Source organism: Parus major, chromosome 2, assembly GCF_001522545.3.
Source record: "Parus major isolate Abel chromosome 2, Parus_major1.1, whole genome shotgun sequence".
Classification (NCBI taxonomy): Eukaryota; Metazoa; Chordata; class Aves; order Passeriformes; family Paridae; genus Parus; species Parus major.
Genome location: NC_031769.1, coordinates 104,676,047 through 104,697,939, shown reverse-complemented (window position 1 = coordinate 104,697,939; position 21,893 = coordinate 104,676,047). Strand labels below are relative to the sequence as shown.

Sequence of the window (21,893 nt, the reverse complement as noted above, 5' to 3'; positions counted from 1 at the left end):
CTTCCCTAAAGATTCATATTTGCTTATTCTATTCAAATGAATGAGGTCCTGGATTTTGAAAGACTCATCAAATTTGTGCCACTGTCTTTCTGCTCTCTGGAAAAATATTAAGCAAAATGTTATTAAATACAATTGAAAGCAAACAGAATTACAGCTACAACTCTCACCAGAAATTATTCTCAAGCTCCTGACAATATACCCTGCAGTGATAACTCCTGCTACAGCCAGGGGAAGGCTGTGTAATTCAGTAATGCTTTGCACACTCAGATATTGCCAGAGGCAAATTTCTTCAAGGATACAGAGTTGTCTGTGTTGACAGCTTGGACAGTCCTCATGAATTTCTGCTAAGTTTATTTACAGTTGCACATACTGTGCTTTAACTACTGTGTTACACTACATGTTATGTTTGCGCTTGTTATTAGTTAAGCCAGTTTTCCCCCTTATAACATAAAATCTGAGGGAGTAGGAACTGAAGCATCCCCACCTTCCCATCTGCTCCGAGCTCCACACCTTCAAGACCAATTATCTCTTTCAGGCACACTCCAGTAGAATGGCACTGGCGTCCACCATCCAGCTTCATATCCCTGGGAAGCAGAAAGAAGAGTAGAAACAGCCCTTAATACACGTGCCTTTTTCACCTCCCACCACCAAATGCTGAAATTAGGTGCAACATGAATCCAGACATGCCAATGCAAAGCACAGACCAGACAACTTTTCCTATGGGAAGCACTTGTGTTGTCTAAAACACTTTATAGAGAAAAACCCCCAGTTTGCTCACAGTTGCAGCTCACACCCCAGCCTACAGTGCAGAGCAAGGTTCCCCATCTCTGGGTACCTCTGACAGAAGCTGGCACTGGGGAGGAACTGGAAGTCATGTACACTTCAGGTGAGATACAACAATCCAGCCTGAACACTTGACTGCCATGCATCCGGCAGACAGATGTTCCCAGACCACACACACATGTTCCTCTATGTGAAACAGATAAATTCCTGTGCAAGATTCCAGGAAGGATTCACAGGAGAGTGGCCAAAGCCCAGTGACTCTTCAGCTGGAGGCTGACAGGAGAAAGCCAGTTTTCCATGACCCTAGCACGGAAATATGGGGATCTACTTTAGAAGGACTGACCCACCCGGCATCTTCCATTTGGAGATAAATGAGATGCCTGAGACAAGCAGGCTGTATCTCATGCTTTAGCCTCATGATCAAAATGTGAGCAGAGGTAAAAAAGAGTAGGAGCAAATCCGTGCCTCACAAATGACAGCTGTATAAACTCCATAATATTTATCCTGCGATATTTTCCTGGCTGATTGCTGCTGGGATCCAAGTGTGCGCTCAAAACTGTGTGGGACAGATGCTGATGGAGGCCAGGAGAAGCCCTGCAGGCTCTGCACCCAGTCACAGCCTGCTGTGACATACAATACACCCTCTTTCCTTTTCTTTCCTCTCCAGCCTATCATGCATTTTATTTCTCAGGCTATCCTGAGTCCCCAGTAAGTTATGTACCTCACTGCTGGAAAAATCCAACACATCTATCTTCTGGAAAACATACTTCAGTGACAAAGGAAAAGACTGTATCGAGTTTCTAATCCCAACAAAGTCCTCTTAGTTTCTTGATTGGAGTTCACTTAGCACAGTGTCATATTATCATTCTTGTTTCCTGGTATCATGTTACTGAGGGTTGGACTAATAATTTTGTAAAAATAACTCTCAGTCAGAAGCATGGTATTAGCCTCTCTGCTCCTGCACAGAAAGTGCTTAAGGGAACTACTTCTCAGAGAGATAAATGCCAAATTGTAACTATTTCAGCAGGTCTTATCTATGAAACAAACACACAGCCTGAGGAAGCTCCTGAACCCCAAAATGAAAACAAATATCTAACTACCTGAAATCAGAACAGTGTACCTTCTTTCCATTCAAGACCTTATAGGCACAGAGCAAGAAATAATGCTGTTACAACTCTGAAAACACGTCATGGAGAAATTTTTCCATGTAATTAACAGACATGGATAGATAACTCTGCCACTCATCAAATGGAAATCCATCACCCTTTGAAGAGTCAGCACAGCAGCTTTAAAAAATAAAAGGCAGCTCTGACGACTGGAAAGAAGTCAGTGCTTTGAAGCAGGGAGCAGGGTCAGCTGGCAAGTGTGAGCACACACAGGAATGATTCCTGGACATCAGCTGAAGATCGATGGACACTAATGCCTCCATTTCCACATCTTTCTGATATTTCTGAAGAGGGTTCTCGTTTCAAGACCCTGTGAATAACACTGCAGTAATTCTGCTTGTTTTGCAAATCTGCTTGGAGTGTTCCCCTTCTCCACATATGCTCTTTGTTTCTAGAAAATATATGACTGCTTGTGTTGTAAAATGGAGTAATAAAGTGTTACTGTTTGGAGAGAAATCTGCCCATAAAACAGAGAATTAAATGTTCTCTCTTGAGGAAAATCAGTACTAAACAATGTGCAGTTTCTTATGAGCATATAAATGGAAAGGCTCATCCTGGCTTATACACATCCTCCTCTCTCTTGTAAAAGATCTTGGTTAACACCTCATAAGGAATTCCTAAGAAACTTTACTGTATCCTTTTTGAGCTCCCTATCAGTGTGATCAAGAGCAAGCTGAAACAGCAAAAAATAAATTTTTTTGCACTACAAACCTTTATTTTTTTTCTCTGACTCCTATTAAAGATGAAGAGCTCAATAAGGTCTTGGCAAAGCTCTTGCTGGGAGAGCAAGCCCAAAGGCTGTCAGCCCACTGCTGGGGGGAGCCCCACACAGCACAGCTGCTTCCTCCACACAGCCCCAACACCCCAAGAACAACTAGGAAAGGTCTGGGGGATGCTTTCCCTTAGACCTCTCCAAATGGGTGAGTTGTGCCTGGGGAAGGGTCAGGATGGCTGTTTGGGTACAGCCACTGCCCCAGTGTGGCCATCCACTGGCACCAGGTTCTTTAGGACACATCCTTACATGGCACCAGGGTCAAGGGGTCCCACAAAGCAGGAGCATACGGAGGACAGGTACTTCATAGAAAAAACAAACCAAGCTTTCACTGTGTTTAAGTTATATAAATTACCAATTGGACTGAGGAACTGCACAAACCACTATCTAGTTGTAAATGGTGCTTAGAAAATACAGAGAAGGAACAACAGTCCTGGCCAAAGAGGCATGTAAGTAAAGAAAGCTTCCTTCCTCCTCATCCTCAGTTTTGATTTTCCTGCTTTATTTCCAAAAGTGCTTTTTAAGAAACTTCAAGGAATTCAAGCAGACACTCAAAACCAAAAATAAACCATAGGAACTTATTTTACCACCTTCACTTCATTTGAGCAGGGAAAGCTTGAGAAAATGAGAAGATCAGGGATAACATTTACTTAGGAGGCAAAAACCTAGATCTCAGTTTCTGACAAAGTTTGGGGAATTACCCTGATTTACATCAATGTCAAGCTCTAGATATTCTATTCATGGATATCATTTCTGGAAGACTGAGCAGTGTTAGAAACTACCCACAGAACTGAATATATTGTCTCAGTTATCCATGACTGCAGAATGTCGAGGAATACATGGGTACAAGTAGCCAGGCTCACAAGCTGCAGACTGAGGTGCAGATGGGAGTGCAGAGCTCTGGGCAGGAGCCTGAGAAGAGAGGCCATGAGCTGCCAGCCTTTGGGATAACACAGGGCATGATGGTGGGTGACACCAGCCAGGTGAATGAACACTGGGAAACACTGAGGGATCCAGGATTTGTGGCCTTTTGGATAACAAAGGAGACAAAAACCAGTGAGCCAGCAAGGTGGATGGACATAGGGAGGGGGCAGGAGCCAAAGACTTGGGAGGAAGAGAAGATTTCTGGAGACTGAGAAGATATAAAAGCCATGGGGTTCCTTGGCTGGGGATCCTCCTCAAGGCACCAGCTCGGGCTGTTTCTGTGGTACTGCACTGTGAATAAATGGCTTTATGGAACAGAGATCTGAGACTTTGCCATGGGAAACCTGGGGCCAGTGAGGAAATCTGGTCTGAATGGGCTGTGTGAGGAGTCAAGTGGGGACCCATCGGGTCACTGGAGCCACCCACCGGGAAGTGGCTTCAAACCCAGCAGTGAAAGTCTCTGGCATTGGAATGTGACCAGCAGTCTCTTGAGCAGTCAGACTGGGTAGTTTCCTTAGCAAGAAAAAAAGAGAAAGTTTCTCCATCTAACAGAGTTCACAGATTTTCTTGGAACCATACCAGGTGACATGGGATCCCAGATTCGTTGTCAGATGGTGAAAAGTTTTACTGAGCAGATAGATAAGGATCAAAACAAGCAATCTCATCATGTCTTTTATTAGCCAGGCCAGGATTAACAGAGTATAAACTGGATGCTGTTACCTTTGGAAGTATAACACTTCTTTAACGAACCAAATGTTATGCTTTGACGTGATCTACAAAGTCCCATGCAACACTCCTGCTGGGCACTTGCTCTTTAAATGACAGAAACAGTTGAGCACTCTAACCTGTGAATAATTTAGGAGTCCATGAAATATTAAACAGACTTCTAGATGCATGAAAAAGCCTTCTGCTTGTTGCAGAAAGGAATCTGATAATTGTTGTTTAGAGATGTCAGCCTTCTGTGCCTGAATTTTATGCTTAGCTATTCCCCCCCACTGCTAAGATTTATTCTAAAAGCAAAGGAGGTTCATGAGACATCAAGAAAAGATGCCATTCTCATCTGTCAGTGTAAATAATTTCTACTTATCATCTCTGTTTATTGAGACAAGGACAGTGACAGCCCTGGAAAAGATGCACTGCCAGTCAGACCAGCAGCAGATCTCCCGCTGCCTGAGACTGCGTGCTGTAATTGATCAAGAGCTTTCAGATCCTAATGCCATTAGTGTTGCCAGAACAACTTCAGCTGCAATTTACAGGCAGAAGGAGCGAAAAAACTCCTGGAAAGATGTCTCTAATGGGCCAACCTTCTTTTTCTCTCTCCAAAGATGTTTAGCTGTCAGCATGCTAACTCTTTTCCTGATGTTCTGCCCAACACAGAGTAAAAGTTCAAAATTTAAACTTACTAGCTTTTGGAGATTCATGGGTCAATTTCAATCTAAGAGAACAGATCAGCTCACAGGAATGAGCAATGCTGGCTCTATAAAAATCTTATATGAGATGATCAGTTTTGAAATGTCCTTTTGTGAGAAAAAAAGCTTCAGATTTATGTGTCTTTCTGTAAAGCTAATATGCACTTGGTTTCATTTTTTGTTCAATTTCTGAGAAGCAGGGAAAATGGGCAATGGTAAAGAAATGCAGGGATATTTCAGTTTCCCTGTCACAGGCTAAAAACAAATAGTTGTTCTTCCCCAGGCCTACAGAATGATAAATGCTCAGGAAAAGCATTGAAGATTGATGACTTAATCAAAACTGCCTTGCATACAAAATCTGTTGGGGAAGAACAGCATGGAACTTGGTAACAAATCTGAAGGATGTAACAGAGTATCCTGCTTTGCTGTCTGCTTATTGCTACTATCCATATGGCAATTTAGATGCTCTCATTTCTCCTGTAAATATTGCCCTCTTTTCCACACTCACTAACCTGCCAAATAACTGATGGCAGCAAGACAACCACACGAGTCCTTCTTTTCGCCTCATTTTGCATTTGACTTTCTTACTCAGTTTAAACACTAAATATGAACAAAGATTGCAGAGCTTAGGTAAAGAAGGCTGTTGGGAATGCCAAGTCTGTGGACTAATTGATCATTTTGGTTAGAAATCATTTGGGGTGATGGCATTGAAAACCTCTTGCTCTTGGCATCACTTGGCATCAATATTATTGCTCTGGGCAGCATTTAGTTAAATTCAAAGCTAAATTCAGCAGTGACTTATCTTTAGAAACAGGATGAAGCGGGTTAGTAGCATTTCTGAGAAGGACACAAATTCTTTTTATCTAGTGACCTGCTGCTTTACTTCAGAAGAACGGTCTGTTTCCTGGGCTTCAATCCATTTGATTACTCATACTGCATTATTTCCTTTAGCTGGAGGCAAGTTCCATCAGATGAATACCTGTATTTTTGTCAAGACAGCAATATTCAGCAGCTATTCCTGCTGCAGGTAACCGCTTAATGAATTCAATGCCACAAAGAATAAAAGATAAGGTGAATTTGCCATCTGTATAAGGATGTGCATTATCTGATGCTCTGAGTTTTCTGTCCTGTAGCTCATCACCTCCAGCCCTGCTGTCAGTCAGTCACTGCAAGCCCAGGTCTGAGTGCTCCATGTAAGACTAATCAGGCTGCAGTGCTGCATTTGTGTCTTTCTGCCAGCTCTCCTCCTCCCCAGGTCCTCCAGATTCATCTTCTGGCCAGGACTTCACAGAACTAAGCTCTTAAAAGAGTTCTTACAACATCACAAAAAAATATCATCAGAATAGGTATGATTTCAATCTGTGGATGCTATTGCCATTGATAAAATCAAGCTTAAAAAGCACCTTCTCCAAAACATGTTTTTAAATCATGAAGCACAATGCTGTGTGCCAAAGATAAAAAACAAACCACACATCAGAACAGTAAACCCAACCAATTGCAAAACCTTTTATTCTTGGGGTGAAAAACAACATGGTACCTTCTTCCTCCTTTATAACATTTCTAACAGTGACAGACAAACACTGCCATTGTCCTTTTTTGAAATTGCTTAGGCTATACTATTGAGGAATGGATTGCTCTCACTTGGCTGCAAGCATACACAGCCATTTTTGCAGGCTACCATGTCCTGCTGGCCACATGGAGCAACTTCAATAACATCTGTGAGCACCACCAGAGTTGTACCATCTCCTTGGAAGCTGATGGAGAAGCAGTGCCTGGAGAAGCTTCATGAACAGGCAAGCAATGGAGAATAGGCTCCCTTCTCCCCTGGCCAGGATATCTGCTTTTTCCAGGATAGCCAGAGTTGAACCTGGTTCTTCTCCATCCTGGCTTGGGCCATGTGGTGGGTCCACAGAGCACCCTTGCACACACCACACTGGGGAGTGGGGTGGTCAGAAACCTTCAGGAACGTTCCAAGAGAGTCTGGCTGTAACAGCTCCTCTTTAGGGACTCGAGTGTCCGGAGCATGACCTGCCTAATGGCTAAAAGGATAATATCTGCTGTGTCTGATCCCTGTCTCCGGTCTCAAAGGGCTGAAATCCAATTCACCTCAAACCATCTGGAGCCCATCTCCAAATGAATAATTCCTTCAAGTCTTATTTAATCCATCTGCAAATGGCTTCACTCTTTGGTTTGCCATGACACAAATCCCCTCTGAGGGCCCAGAGCAGGTCAGCATGTGGGTGAATTGCCTGTGCTGAGGGTGTATGAGGTAGGACAGCTACCTGCTGCTGACCTGAGGCACCTTCCCCTGCCCTGGAAGTGGAACAGTATCGAGGCTCAACTCTGTTTGCTGTGAGCTTCCACAGTGACAACCAGCCTCTGACAGAGGAGGTGTGTGCCACAGTAGCTCAGGGGATGCATAAGGTGCACCTCTGATAAAAATGAGAAGTCAACACCTGCAATTTTCTGCCCATCTACAGAACTAGATGGGGATTAATGCTTATCTGTGGCAAGGAAGGTATGAATTGGATACTGAGGCAATTTCAACACTGTTCACAAAGTAGATATTAGAGAAGAAAGAGGAACCCTTTATCCATTAATGTTTCCAGTGCATTGAAAAATGAGAGGCAACTGCATAAGCCAAACCTGCAGTACTAGCACTTATCTCTAACCTGTGCATCACACAATGACTTTGTCATAAAGCCAAACATTCGGACAATCTTCCTCTGTGTCTGTTAAATTAAGAACAGAGGCAATAAGGCTGCTACAAGTGTTTTCACATCACTGCATCCCTCCCCTTAGCTACCACTAAACCCTGCCTAGGGTCTGATGACTTTGGGCTGTAACATCAAGAGATACTGTGGGGCAAGGAATGCCAGCAGGCAAGATGCTCAGCACCTCCTTCAGCTCCTGACTTGCAGTGAAGCTTTCCTCACACAGTTTTCACCTGGCTAAATCTGCTCTCACTTGCTCTGCTTGTCTAGATAGAGGAAGAAAAGTAAGCATTTAGGAAACTTATTCCAGGGGCACCTCAAACTTCATCCCCTCAGGTAGAACTATGGCTCTCTCCCCAGACCTCCATTTGTATTGGCACAACCACTTAAAAACATGGTTTGGAGGTTTTTGGGGAGGGTTCTTGCTGTTGTAGTTTGATCTCTGCATGGAGGGCAGGCAAGGGAGGACCACAGTCTAGAGAACACTTCTCACACCTCGTGCTGCCCCATCCACACAGGACAGGTACAGGTACATGGAGTGACTTCAGAAAGTGCCTTTTGCCATGTTTTTATAATGGATCTGTTCCTGCACACTGTATCTACCATCCTTGGTAGAGTACAGCTCTTCTGCACTGCCTCGAGTACAACACTGGCTGGCAGCCTCCACAAAACAGCTGTGCCTGGAGGTTTCCTCACTGGCCACAGTGCCTGTGAGCTGGAGCAGAGGTGGAGAAGCAGCAGCAGCTGCACTATGTGCTTGCTCCTCTCACACAGAACAGTTCCTCCTGCCTGCTCATCCATCCTACTCTCCCACTCCTGTCAGAGCTTTCTCCAGTTCAAATTTCAGATGTGTTCATGGCTCCCAGCAATGACCTGCTTCTTTCCATTTACTGTTCAGTGATATTTGCAGAACACAAACCAGCTGGGACATCTTACCTGGGGACAGACATCCAGGGATTCAGAGAAAGCAAAGCTAAAGGATGCTGTCATTACAGTACTTCATAAGAGAATATCCAGTGTCTCTACCCCCTCCTACTTCACATCCAAAATGTGCAAGCAAGCAAGCTCTGAGCAGCCTGAACAGAGTGGCTATAGTTTATGCTATACTGCCTCATCTGTTCTTTGCACCAGCTGTTCCTGGAAGGAGGTGCCACTGAATTGTTTCTCTCTTCCTCTGATGCTCTGGAAGAAAGACAGAGGGCATTTTTTAAAATCTTGGCTTTTTAGCCAAGGGAACAGGGTTGGATTGTTTTGTACTGGCACTTGCTACCTTCTCATCCCATGCCCTTCTTGCTGTGCAAGCACAGTACAAGACATGACATGCTGAAATAATATTTAGTTTTGCAGCTGGGCTCATTACTGCTGTAATTTAGAAGGTATAACCAGTCATCAGAATTTCAAAATATGTTCAATTTTCAATAAAGAGCCATTTTCCACAGGATGATGACCATAAAAGAATGACAGTGTACTCAAGAACAAAGAAAAAATGTGCCAGTCTGTCAAGAATTTGCCTGATGTGTCATCACAGCTTAATTAAAGGAAAAAATTTACTGTAAGAGAGAGCAGACAGAGTCAACCCTCTGACAAAGGTGCTTCCTTTCCTTTGCACATTAAAAATAATCTCTCTTTGTTTTGAATTACTGGTGCACAAGGAAATTGTGACAAATCATTCTCCAGAACTAAATTGATGGCTGGAAAGTACGAGCCAAATTTATCTTTTATACATTGGATAGATTTGACTGCAGATGATTTGGGGGTCTTTCAAACCCCCCTCAGTGTATTAAATCACTATTTCCCATGCATTTTGTGCTCTGCAGTCCCTAAGTCAACCACAAGGACTTCTCAGGTCTCTGACAAGTGGCCATGGTTTCCCCCCCTGTCCCAGGGTCACAGAGCTGCTGCCCACCAGCACTGCTGATCCCAGCCTTGCACTGCACCTCTAAAGGCCCATCAGAGCCTGCCAGGCCACATCTTCCAGCCAAATCCAGTTTCTTCCACTTCTGTGGTTTCAGAGCTAAGTGTTTTCTCAGTCTTTGGAGAACTACTTTGTTCCAAAGTAACTTCTCTATCAGAGTTACAGTGTCTCAGAATGTCAGGGATGTGAGGCAGCTGCACCGACAGCTGTGAACCTGTATAATATCATGGCCAAAATAATGTTTTCACTGACTGAATGATTTGACCAGTGACTAAAAGTATTAAATAAAAAAGTATTCTACTAAAATCCAAGTATTTCTTTATAATTGTAGAATTCTAGATACATCATGATATATCATGATTGCATGGAAGAAAGAGAAAGACAAGATGGCTTATACAATCAAAGTTGTGCTGTCTAGAATAATTGTTTTGTCAAAGATGAGTGAAGCCAGAAGAAACAATAAAAAAGTGTATTTTTTCAAGAACATTGATTTCATGGGGGTAGTTTTCTCCAGCTTAATAATCATAGATACCACAATACATATAAATAAAGTGGGGAACTGAGAGCTGTAGTTTTAACCTGGTAATGGTCCACAAAGCAAATACACCTAAGAGCATTTATCTCTTCTCAGAGCAGACATGTAAAAGCATTATCCTCCATCATGCTGTTGTCTGTTATCAGGTCTACATGCAGGCCCAGAAAGACTATGCAGTACATGTATAAATATACATACCCGACTTGGGTACAGTCTCGATATGGCAGCACTGAAAATATGCTACAGAAGGATCTTCTGCTGCTGATAAGGACTATTCTAAAATATAAAAGAAAATAAAAGAAATCAAAGACTAAAATTTAAAAATCCCACCACAATAAGCAAAGCAATAGATGTTACCATTGAGGAATTTGCAATCATAAAACTTGCATAATGGACGATTTCTCCGTCCTCTTTTACATCTCACAGATATTGTGCTATGGAGTCTTTACAGAAGTGCTGAAGCCTGTGCTGCAGGAAATGAGCAGTGAATGAGTAGCAGAGCCCCCTCTACAGGCTTTCTAGGAAGACTATCTTGAATATGTGACTTGGAATCCAGGACAGATGCTTTCCTAGCGAAAGAAGTCCACCCACAGAGGCACGGGACCATTCTGTCAACTCACTACAATGGCTGAAACTCAACAAACAAACCCAGCAGCAACCTTGGTGATACACACCAGCAATTACCACTGATACACACTCTGGCTGCTGGTTGTGACCTTCCTCTGCTAAATCAAAGGTATCCCTTGGTTATCAGCTTCTTGCTCCTGAAACAAGAATTCATCCATCCATCAGGCTAGGTTTGCCTAAGTTTTCAGATCCTTTCACTGTTTGCAAGCTTCTTCCTTGAGTCTTCTCCAGTTTTGCCCCATCACCTTTCTTGGTCTCCAGGAATTATCCCTGACCTCAGAAGCTGCACATCTTCCAGTCTTACCTTTAGGATCAGTGTCCAGCCACGACACTCTGCCAGCCTCTGGGCTCAATAATCACACTAGCCCTCTTGGTTATGATATTCCATTGACACTCAGTCGTAACCGATCCACAACTCCCTGCCACATCTGTCTCAGTCACTTGTCAGGGCTGAATCCCTCCTCCTCCAAGCATGGCTTGCCTTTGCTCCTCATAGGCAGTTAGCCAAGATTTGGCTGCATGAAATCATTCATCATCTGCCTGCAGAGAGCTTATCTCAGAATCCAGGACACTCTCAGAGCAAATGCCTTGTATTTCTAACCAGTCTCCAAATCTCTGCAACATCTGCAAAGTCACTGTGTGATACTGTCCTGGTTTCAGCTCAGACAGAGCTCATTTCCTTTAAATCAAATAACTTGGAGCCACCTCTGTCTGTTACACAGCCACACTGTTGCCTTCAGCCATCAGACTATGACATATCAAGCAATATCAAAACCACCTTGAAGTCAAGACCTGCTTCCCATAAAACAGAGTGGAATGCCAGTAGCTACATTAATAAAGATTTGGGAGATGCAGACTTGCAAGAAGCCAAGAGAAGCTTGGTCAAGAAGTAAGATATAAAATGCCAATAAGTAACTGCTTACAAATATACCCTTTTTCTTTATTGCCTTCACAACACCGAGAATTGTAGTATTGTAGAACCGACCCTTCTTCCCTCTAAAGTTGGCTGACAGGCTGCACCATGCTGAGCTCCTCAAAGACACAGTGACAGCAATTTGTGATGTTTTCTGACCTGATTAGTGTTAGAATTTACTGACATTTTACCTTTCTAAAAGTCTCCACTTGTGGTGAAAATGCTGGGACCTACCACTACGTTGGCTGTCAGGTCTACTGTACTTCCTTGCTCTGCTCTCCAACACTGATTTTTCTGACACTGTGTCCCACAGATCTGTGTGTGAGGATTTAACCTGAATTTTTCATCCTTTGTCCCGCACTGGTCAAAGCTGGGCAACAAACCCTAGCAAACTCTTTTGTTCTTTGAAAACCAGCACACACACCTATGAATCTCATTGCAGTTATGCTGTTATTAGAACACTGTTCCCTTAAGGGACCAGCTTAGTCATCGTTCTTGGAAAAGGTTTAGCTCCCCAAGAGAGCTGCTGCACATAATCCTTGGAAAAATGCAGAATGATCGATTTTCCTTCTCCTGGATTACTCCGTTATAGCAATCCTATTTCCTTCCTTAAAAGCCTGTTTGAAAGCAAAGAGGGATTTACCCTTTAATGAAGAAGGGTTTCTAATAGTAAACACACATACAGCTTTAGGAAGTTCTCTTGCAGCAGATGAAGTACAATTTCGTTGTTGTCTGAATGCTGTAACATTCCTTACCTAAGGGAAATGTCTCAGACCCTACAAGATTGTCTCATGGTGCAGCAGTGAGCTACAGAGCAGGGAGGAATAATTCTTCCCATTTGAGAACAGCAATCCACAAGCAAAAAAACCCTGGCATATGATTAATTTTGTGCTTGCCACTGCTTACTGCTGAATGGTTGCTACTCACAACAGCTTGCTTGTTCACTGGAAGCCTTGTTTGCTGATGTATGAAACTTGGCACAGGTTTTGAGGCTGACATCAGAAAGCATCTTTGAATTCGGAAAACCACAGTACCCACTAAGCATATTATCCCCCTCCCTCTGGCTGCTTCTGGAAATACAGCTCTTCCACCAACGCCCTACACCTCCCTAAAAATACCTCTCAACTCTTAATACTTAAAAGAAAAACAAACTGGTGCTTCCATGTCCACAAGCAAAGACAACAGTAGGAAGTCACCACAGAACTGTGTGTATCAGGAGGAATCAGACAAGAAAGGAAATAAAAAGCACCAGCCCAGCCTCTATTTTTTTCAGATTTCTTTCCCTTGGGACCCAAGTACTGCGTCTCTTTCCATAAACCAGCAGACCCTCTTTACACAAAGATCTCCCAGGCAGAGCATGAGAGAAGCCCACAGCCTCCACTGCCAGGACACCACAAAACCTCATCTGCAAAGCTGCTGAGGGAGAGTGATGCAAAACAGCTTTAGGAGCTGGACTGGAAAGGAAGCAGGGAAAGCAGTGGTCAGATACTCATCACAGAGGGATAAAATGGCATTTTATGTACAGGTATGATGACACGCATGGAAGCAAAAAAAATTCTGAAAGCCTGAAATGGTTTGTTGGGGCAGAAAGTTCAGAAACTTGCCACAAACTATACTTTGGAAAAGAAGTTGTAGTGGAAGTCCATTGCTGTTCAATAAAATCAAATTATTGCTTATGGAAGAGAAGTATTTTCCTGGACTTCAACTCTTTAACAAAGGGCATCTGCACACCTCTGAAGGAGCTATCTCAGAAGCTGTGTGAGAGTGTTTACATGCCTTGGTTCCAACTGTGCCACCTAGACATGTTTAAAACCATTTCACAAAAAGGTTTTCATTCTTTAATTCTCACATTTCACAAAAAAGTTGTACTAATTACTATAGTTCAGAGCAACAGTTATTTTGCAAGAGAATGTGCAAAGGCTATAAAAGCTAATCCTTCAATTTCTTTATGAAGTGTATATTGCAAAAGACCTTAATGAGCATGAAGCTCTCAACAGAATCAGTAATTTGTTAGACTTGAAAAATAATGTCTGCTTTTCCTAGCATCTGTCTAGGTTTGATTGTGTTGGACCAAACGGCTGCCATCAGGCAATGTGATATACATTATATATATACCATCCACAAGTGGAATACCACAGCCTCTTTTCTCATTCATGATTGATGACTTTTGACTGCTGGGGCTCTGTTGCCCTGCACACAAAGGTGAACACACAAACCACGGATGCTGTCAGGGCAGCAGCCTTCATTTTGGAGTCTCAGAAGCTCAAGAGTGATTAGAAGGTGGCTGAGAGTTATGAATCTTGAGAGTGCTGCCAAACCTCCTAGTCTGCATGTCTGTGCAATTAAGAGAGCAGCAAAAGAGACATTTCATGATGGCATTCCCTTAGATATGTTTGCTAACAAAAACACCTGAGAAAGCAATGGCATGGGGATGGGAGAGGAACGTTGTTTTACTGCTTTTTACACCTGCTATATACAATAATTCTAGACTTGTTCTTGTCCCATTCTCACCAGTAGCTGTTTGTTCAGCTGGCTCAGTTTGCTGTTTTGGCGGCTCATTTTTACTAATCCTCTGCTTCAGTGTTTATGGAGGATATCACCAATAAACCTGCTGAATAAAGCAGGTAAAACCATATGCTGGTGGCTACCTGTGCTAGTTTGTATGACATGACAGGGTTGATTTGTCTTTAAATGATAAAATTTATTTTGTGCTGTTTTAAAAGGCTGCTTTTCTAATTCTCTAACTCCTTTAAAAAGCTACGACCTAGAAATCCAAAGAAACTGGTTTAACCAGTGATCAGAACTATCAACAGGAAGCAATACAAGGACTTGCTGATTAAGCTCCAGTCTGTGTATTTTTTCTGTATGAGCTTTTTCTCCATGCTAAATAGCTGAACTCTTATTTTAACCACAGCAGGCCCTGCCTTGCCGCAGGACTGCCAAAGGCTGGACACAGAGCATCATTGCACAACACATGTCATCCCTGAGGCTGAGAGGGGAAGAGCTCTCACAGCCACAGGACAAGGACACATCACCTTACAGGTTGAGAGATGCAAAGAAGGGCAGCTACTGGAGAGAGGAGCCCTGAGCTATCACTCACACTGCAGTTTTCTTTGCTGTGACACAGTCACAAGCCAATGAAACAATTTCTGAAAGTGCTGGCTATTTTAAAGCCCGGTCATCAAATTCACCACCCAAAAATATATTCGGTGTAGATATTTTCAAAGCTAGGTTCCTCCTCTTAAGTGAAAGACTGGCATGCTGTGACAGAAAGGGTCAGGGGTTCTCAGAGCCCGACTCCAGCCCAGCTCAACACCTGCATAGCCATGCATGAGCCACCTGGGGCAAGGTCTCAGACATGGAAAGGAGCCCTAGGAGGGTTTTCTATCCATTACAACAGCTGTGCTCCTCTGTGTCACAGGCAACTGGGGATGACAGCTTCGGAGACCTTAACGTACTTGGAATCATTGTTGATTTTAGGATGAATAAACAAAGCAGATCCACATGTATTTCTAGTGGTCCTTTTCATCCCAAATGCCTATTACTCCAGTGACTACATCCAGACCCCTGGGAAAAACAGAGTCTACACTCAAATTACTTACTGCTAGATATAGGGGTGACACAAAGTGTTAACTCTGCATTTTATTTTTAGCTAGTATCGTTGTGGCTCTATGACCATAGGATGAAAACTATTGCCCAAACTGTGTCTCTCATTCTTATTGTATTTGTATTCCAGATAAAGAGATCTTCATTATGATTGTGGAAATTTTCTGGAAAACTGTGTCTGCTGATAAAGATAAGCCAGCTGAATGACAGAAGCTTTCACACTGCTTTCTTAGCAAGAAAAATATTCAGTTATATTGTCAGACATAATGACTGATCTTTGAATTAAGATAAAATGTTGCATATATCCTACAAATATTTCTTTGCAAAACACGGAGAAGGAGTTTACAAATCAAATATTTATTCATTCTTCTGCAGGTATTATTTCCATCAAGTTTATGCCTAGATTTTATATACACATCTCAGAAATTGTTCTCTGTGGAATTTGCATAATACCTTGTAAGTCTATTTGGCTGTAAGAAATTCCCAGAGCATATATCTACCTATACACAAAATGAACTAAAATTAAAGGGTTGCTTTTCAGAGTTTGATTCCACATGTATTTGTTATAAAGACAATAACCGGCGGCTAGTCAGACAATAGTCAAGTCAATAGTTCTGCATGTGACTGTTTGATACAAAAGCTGGGTCTAAAAGCTGTTTCTAAAATCTCTCAGGGCCACCTTGTGCAACATTTATGTTAATTACTACCTTCCACTGCATTGTATGTGAGAACAACAGTGAAGAAAATTTTTCTTGAGCCAAGTAACACCTATCAGAATTCAATTCATAAAACCTGTGTTTCAATGCAATGTTAGAATTTCTACTGATGTGGTTCCACGTCTGATGGAAATCAAAGGCTATGGGCACAAATTGGTCCATCAGAGCATAAATGGTTCTCAGCCATGGCAGTTTTATGAGAACAGGCATGTGCAAGGATCAACTCTCATTGGAAGAGTTCAGTCTACATGCAACCTATTCAGGCAGCCTAGTTCAAACCTACTCCGATTTGGAAGAACAAGAATAAAAAAATCATAAGGCACATGGAGAAATGTTTTTTGGAAAAATCAGAGAGGACAAGTATGTCCTTAATAAGCAGGGAGGAGCCAGTTTCACTTCTGTGCTGGATGGTAGCACAATAGAGAACCCATTTTGCTGATGGATACACCTTCAGCTGATGGGAATACCATCACTTTGGTATTACTACTTTGCAGTAAGCCAGGTCTCAGTGGCTGCTGTACAGGTCCCACCAGTGCCAATGGCTGTAACCTGGGCAGTCCACATCCCAGTTCAGGGCATGCTGCAGACACAGGTGCACCTCTCACACATCCCCTGGAAGCCTCTCTGCCTGCATCTGCCATGGAAACTAGGATCCCATGCCTCATCTTGCAACGACCATCCTTGGCTGTGCATTTACCAGCACGCTGTATCCACTAACAGTATCCTTCAACCATTGCTAAACTTGGTCCAGGCAGGTTCAGATGTGTGCTACTCTCACAATTAAAACGTGGCAACACCCTTGAAGAAATGCAACCAGATTATGCCTAGTTTACTCCAACAGCATTACAGATTTTCCTTTTATGCAGGTTATTTGTATTAAGGAGGCAAAGGTCTTAAAATCCAAGGGCTAGCACTTCTATTTACAAGTGCTTCCCTGGGGGATGAAGCATGCACTGCAGCCTGCACCCTCAGAGATCATTTGAAAGACCATTAGGAGATATGTGATGAGTGTCAGTGGCTGTGCTCTTGCAGGGGGATGCTGATCCTGCCCCTTCCCTCACATCCCATGGCTTGCCTCTGCAGAAGCAGCCTTTGCATGCACAGTACCTGCCGTTTCTGGTGTCGTGTTGCCGCATGTTCTTGATAAAATGAACCTTCTTAAAGTTCTTTGGTCTGGGTGATCCTGAGAGTGTCCGACATCTGAAAAATAAATCAGTTGCAAGGGAGGGGAGGGAGAAGGAGAAAAAAAAAAGTTCTCAATTCCCTGCTGTACCGCCAAGAAGTCTACACAAAAGCAGGAAGGAAAGACGAGACAAATGATTCAAGTCACCCTGTGCTAGGAATCAGCAAGAACAATAAAGACAATAAGTCTGGAAACACGACAGCTCAAACAAAAAATAATATTTAAAATAATAATAAAAAGGCACCATCCCCCTCCCTTCATGCAAAAAAAACCTACCAAAAAACAAACTCATAAAAAAACTCAGCAAAGTAAAACTTCCTGTAATCTGCCATGACAGCTTAGCTCAAGCTTTCAGAAGAAAAAAAATTAAACTAAACCAAAACCTAGAAAATATGCAATTTTCCCCACTTGCACCAACACCCACGCTTTTGTACGCTCCTCAGCTATTGATAAAGGACCCATTGAGGGAAGTTCTTTCTTCTTTTAATTTTAGAAAGATTTAAAATCTCCTATTTGCAAAGATAATTCCTATTTGATTTTAACTCTCAATATTACTTTTCATGTTCCTGACAGTATATGAAACAACTGAAAATAAAATAAACTACCCCAGGAAAAAAAAAATGATCGTTCTTCAAAACATTGAGCCTTAAATCTATTTTACATCTGAATACGCTTTATAAATTGCAGTTACAGAAAGAAATTGCCAGAGGGAGGAGAGATGAGACAAACAGCAATATCCTCCCCCCCCTCGCCTTCCACCCTTGCTCTTTCTAATCAGCTGAAACCACGGCGCATGTGAAAGCGCTCTCTGTTTCATCTCAGGGCTGTTTTGTTGCAGGGCGAGGCAGAACTCCCAGACACTGGAGATGAGTCCTGTGCTCACAGCACAGCCAGGGCTGGACTGCAGCTGCTGCATCCTCCTGGCACCCACAGGACCAGCATCCTCTGCCGGTGCATGGGACCAGCACAGTCCCTTGGTGTTAAGCTTCCCTAACCTATCTTTTCCATCTTCTCCCCAGCACAGGCAGAGTTCAGCAGCTTCTCAAACCTAAGAGGTCATTATGCTGGACTGAAACCACAGGCCACCATGCCAGTCCCTACCACTGTACCCAAATGCCATCGTGGTGCACGGGCACACCCCAAGAGGGGCACCCCATCACTCTGCCACTTCTGCTTTTCTCCTGCTAGTAAAGGCCTTAAGATTCCCTCACCCTCTGATTGCAGTTAGCCTTGTTAGCTTCTCCACAGGAAAATGGCACCAAGAGAGACATTCTACCACCAATTCTGCAAATTAGCAAGTAAAAATGCTGCCTGGCGAACCATACTTTGTTTATATCTTTTACCAATTATACATGTTTGAATCACTTATGGGAACTATTCATAACATGCTGGTAAGCATTCAACAGTAAGCTTTGTAAAAATAATCAAGCTTTGGTAATAAGCCAATTGGTACAGCCTCTGCTACTCTTTGCTTCGAGGTAGGGAGAGACAGCCAATCTGCATGTGGATAAACAAGGCTAAACACCAATATAAACCAGCTGAATTACAGGTCCTAAGATAAAGAGGCTGTCAAACTTAGGCTGCCGTCTTGCCGAACAGCTGACCTGGAAGCATTCCATGCACCGGTCAGATTACTGACCAGCCAGTTCCTGAACTGTTAAGCAGTTGCTCCATTTTCCATCACCCCAGAGGATTGCCTAGCGACTAATTACTGTGGTCCCCAGACAAGGAAGCTGTGGTCTCCCAGATGCACAAATCAAACCGCACTGAAGCTGCCACTATTGACAAGGATGGGAGCAGATTTATTAGTGGGGTAGCAGTCACAAACCTACCAGCCAACACGCAGACAGTAATGCTGGTAACCAAAATAAGCTTGCTTGTGCTGAGAGAATAAATAGTAAAACTTCATTAAAAATACTAGCCTTCAAAAACTTACTGTTGTAAACCATCTCTACGTACTCTTTAAATGTACCACAGATGTTAGGGTACTACTGACTAGGGGCTAGTCATTCGTATTGGTGCCAACTAAACTTTTCTATTAATCAAATCTGGCATTTTAATTCCTGACATTTCATCTAAATACTGCCTTTTTGTTTAATGACCTAAAGCTAGGGAATGTGCAATTCCTATTAGCCGCCACCTCGCAGGGCGTGTGGAGTTTTAACACTTTCACTCACTGTGAGGAATATCTTAATGTGAAGACCCAGCTACTTTTCAACATGAGGAGGGACAGCAAGCCTGCCCATGCACGTGCTTTACAGACAAGAAGCCAGAGAGAGAGAGAGAGTAAATAAAATGACCTCCGCAGTGGGGCGTTTTCCTCAATGTCCTCCAGAGTCTCCAGAGAAGATCGCTGGGAGATCAGCCGACGTCTGTGGAGAAAGCAGAACACAAAACATCACTGCTGATTAGAGGGCACAAGAAAGTCCTCAGAGCTGTTATGCAGTTAAGATCACGCCCCTCACTAGCCAAGCCATACCTTTTGTTATTAATAAATTTTGTTCCATTCTGCTTATCTTAATCTATTTGATTCCACCCAGAAGCCAACTTACTCCATACAAGCTGCTACAGCAGAGCAGAAGTTGCAGCTTTGCAACAGCTCCTCCTCAGTTTGTGCTCCCCTTCCTTCAAGGGTTTAACACCTATCTAACACAGTCCCACATGTGCTGCAGTACAGTTGGCAGTGCTACAAGTACAGAGCTTTGACAAAATAATGCAGACATAGATTCACAGAGACTGCCTGTCTTTCACACTGCCACTGGGGACACTTCTCTTTGCCCCTTGCACTTTCTACCAAGCAAGTGCCACTTGTTTCTCCATGATGTCCATCTCATCACCTCTGCCAGGAGTGTCTGAAGTGACATGAAAGATGATAGTGCCAGCAACACTGTTCATAAAGCAGCGGTTTAAACAGAAGCTCTGACCAGCCCCATGAGCTGCACAGGTGAGCTAAGCTCTGCTTTAAACCATTTTCATGTGTCTGAGTCACATCCTTCCTCTACCTTCAAAGAAATAATTATGGAAATCTTAGCATTACAGGTTTTCTGTCTGTTCTAGCAGGCAGGGATGCCCCAGTACAGGCTTTCTTTTAGCAGCCATTACTGCTGCACAACCTCCAAACACCCAGACAGCAGCACAAAACCAGGACTGCACCCAACCCTCCAAAAAAACACCGTAAATACCAAGAATGACTGTGTAAGACATGGCCCACCCGCAGGCACATAAAGAGAAATTAAGCTGGCAATCATTGAAACTACTCCGTCGTCGATGGGCGTCAAAACAGCTGCAGCAGCCAGCAAAGCTGTGGCACTGTGCCCCAGCACCTGGCTGGCAGGAGCTGTGCCAGCACCCATTGATCCCAGGGCCATGGCTGAGGCACAGAGCACTTCACCAATGACTTCACAAGTAGGAATGATAGAAGTCCTCAAAGACTATCACTGTTTCTTGCCCAATTCCCACTGAGCTGCCTTACTCCCTTCACCTGCAAGCAAAGAGTTTCAAGAATGTCATGAACACTCCTATATGCTTGGAAAGGTTCTCATTAATTCATTTCTGGGCTGTATTTTCACAATAAATTGTTTTTCTCTGATGCCAGTGTAAGCAATTTCTAATCCTTCCTGCAATTCCCTTGCCCCTCCAGTTGTGCTGCTACAACTGTTCCTGCAGTCGTGCTGCAAATCTGATTACCAAAATGTTTTTCAGTCCAAAATAACCCTGAGGTCCAGTCATTCCATTTGTTGTTGATTCAAACACCCAATTTCTATCACTTTCTCACTGACAACGCATGTCAGGACAATTTTAATGTGCACACAGCTTTTTCTTTAGTCCTTAGAAAATCGTAGAAAACCCTTCAAACAATTTTTAGATCAATTAAGTGTGAAGTATAATCCTCTTAGGAAAAATATGCAAACCTAAATCTCCTCAGGCTTTGTCTAAACTAGGATTTTAGAAGATCTGGTGCAAGATAGGATACACCTTCAAAATGCTAAAAAAAAATAAAAAATCTGCATTTCAGGATGTGCTGGCATAGACAAGAAGAGACCAAACACCTGTCCCTTGCACCCATGGATGCTCCCACAGCTCCATCCACAGTCAGAGAGGACACAGGAATGCTCTTACTAGGAGAAATTCAGATCAGGAGGAGCTCCTCCTCCTTTTTCGGTTTCACTGATCCATAAGAAAAAGCTGGAAGTTTCAACTACCAGCACCACTGGTAGATGAGGTGGCAGATGATAGCTGTTGGCTTTTTAATACCTCTTTATACATCATTAGCTTAATAACACAAATAATGGCATGCTCCCATCTTGCGGTGTTACAACACCAAAATCATACTTGGCATGTTGTTAGTCAAAGAGAGATAAACAACGGTACAACCTCGCCACCTTCTTCATACTAAATTTATGAAATTAGTCATGCTGTAGATGCCAGGTGCTTGGTACAGCACCAGGTGCATATTCCAGCTGCCACTGAAGCCTTTTTCCAAGAGTCTCCTTGCCCAAAGTTATGCACCATCCTCAACTTCATTGATGATAGTTTGTCAGACACGGGTTTGAAGATCGTACATTTGCATCTGTCATTGAGGCAGATGTGCTGGGTGGCAGGAACACACACAACTGCATTTCACCAGCTG

General features: G+C 43.1%; 1 protein-coding gene across 1 annotated transcript in view; it reads right to left on the bottom strand.

Moving 5' to 3' along the window:
* CABLES1 (Cdk5 and Abl enzyme substrate 1) overlaps positions 1 to 21,893 on the bottom strand; it is a 70,749-nt gene that overhangs the window by 17,380 nt on the left and 31,476 nt on the right. The window contains exons 2-5 of the mRNA XM_015652524.1: positions 19,564 to 19,635; positions 17,188 to 17,280; positions 10,417 to 10,494; positions 485 to 584 (exon numbers count right to left, since the gene is read on the bottom strand). Of these exons, the coding sequence (XP_015508010.1) occupies positions 485 to 584; positions 10,417 to 10,494; positions 17,188 to 17,280; positions 19,564 to 19,635 (343 nt within the window). The remainder of the gene's footprint in view (positions 1 to 484; positions 585 to 10,416; positions 10,495 to 17,187; positions 17,281 to 19,563; positions 19,636 to 21,893) is intronic.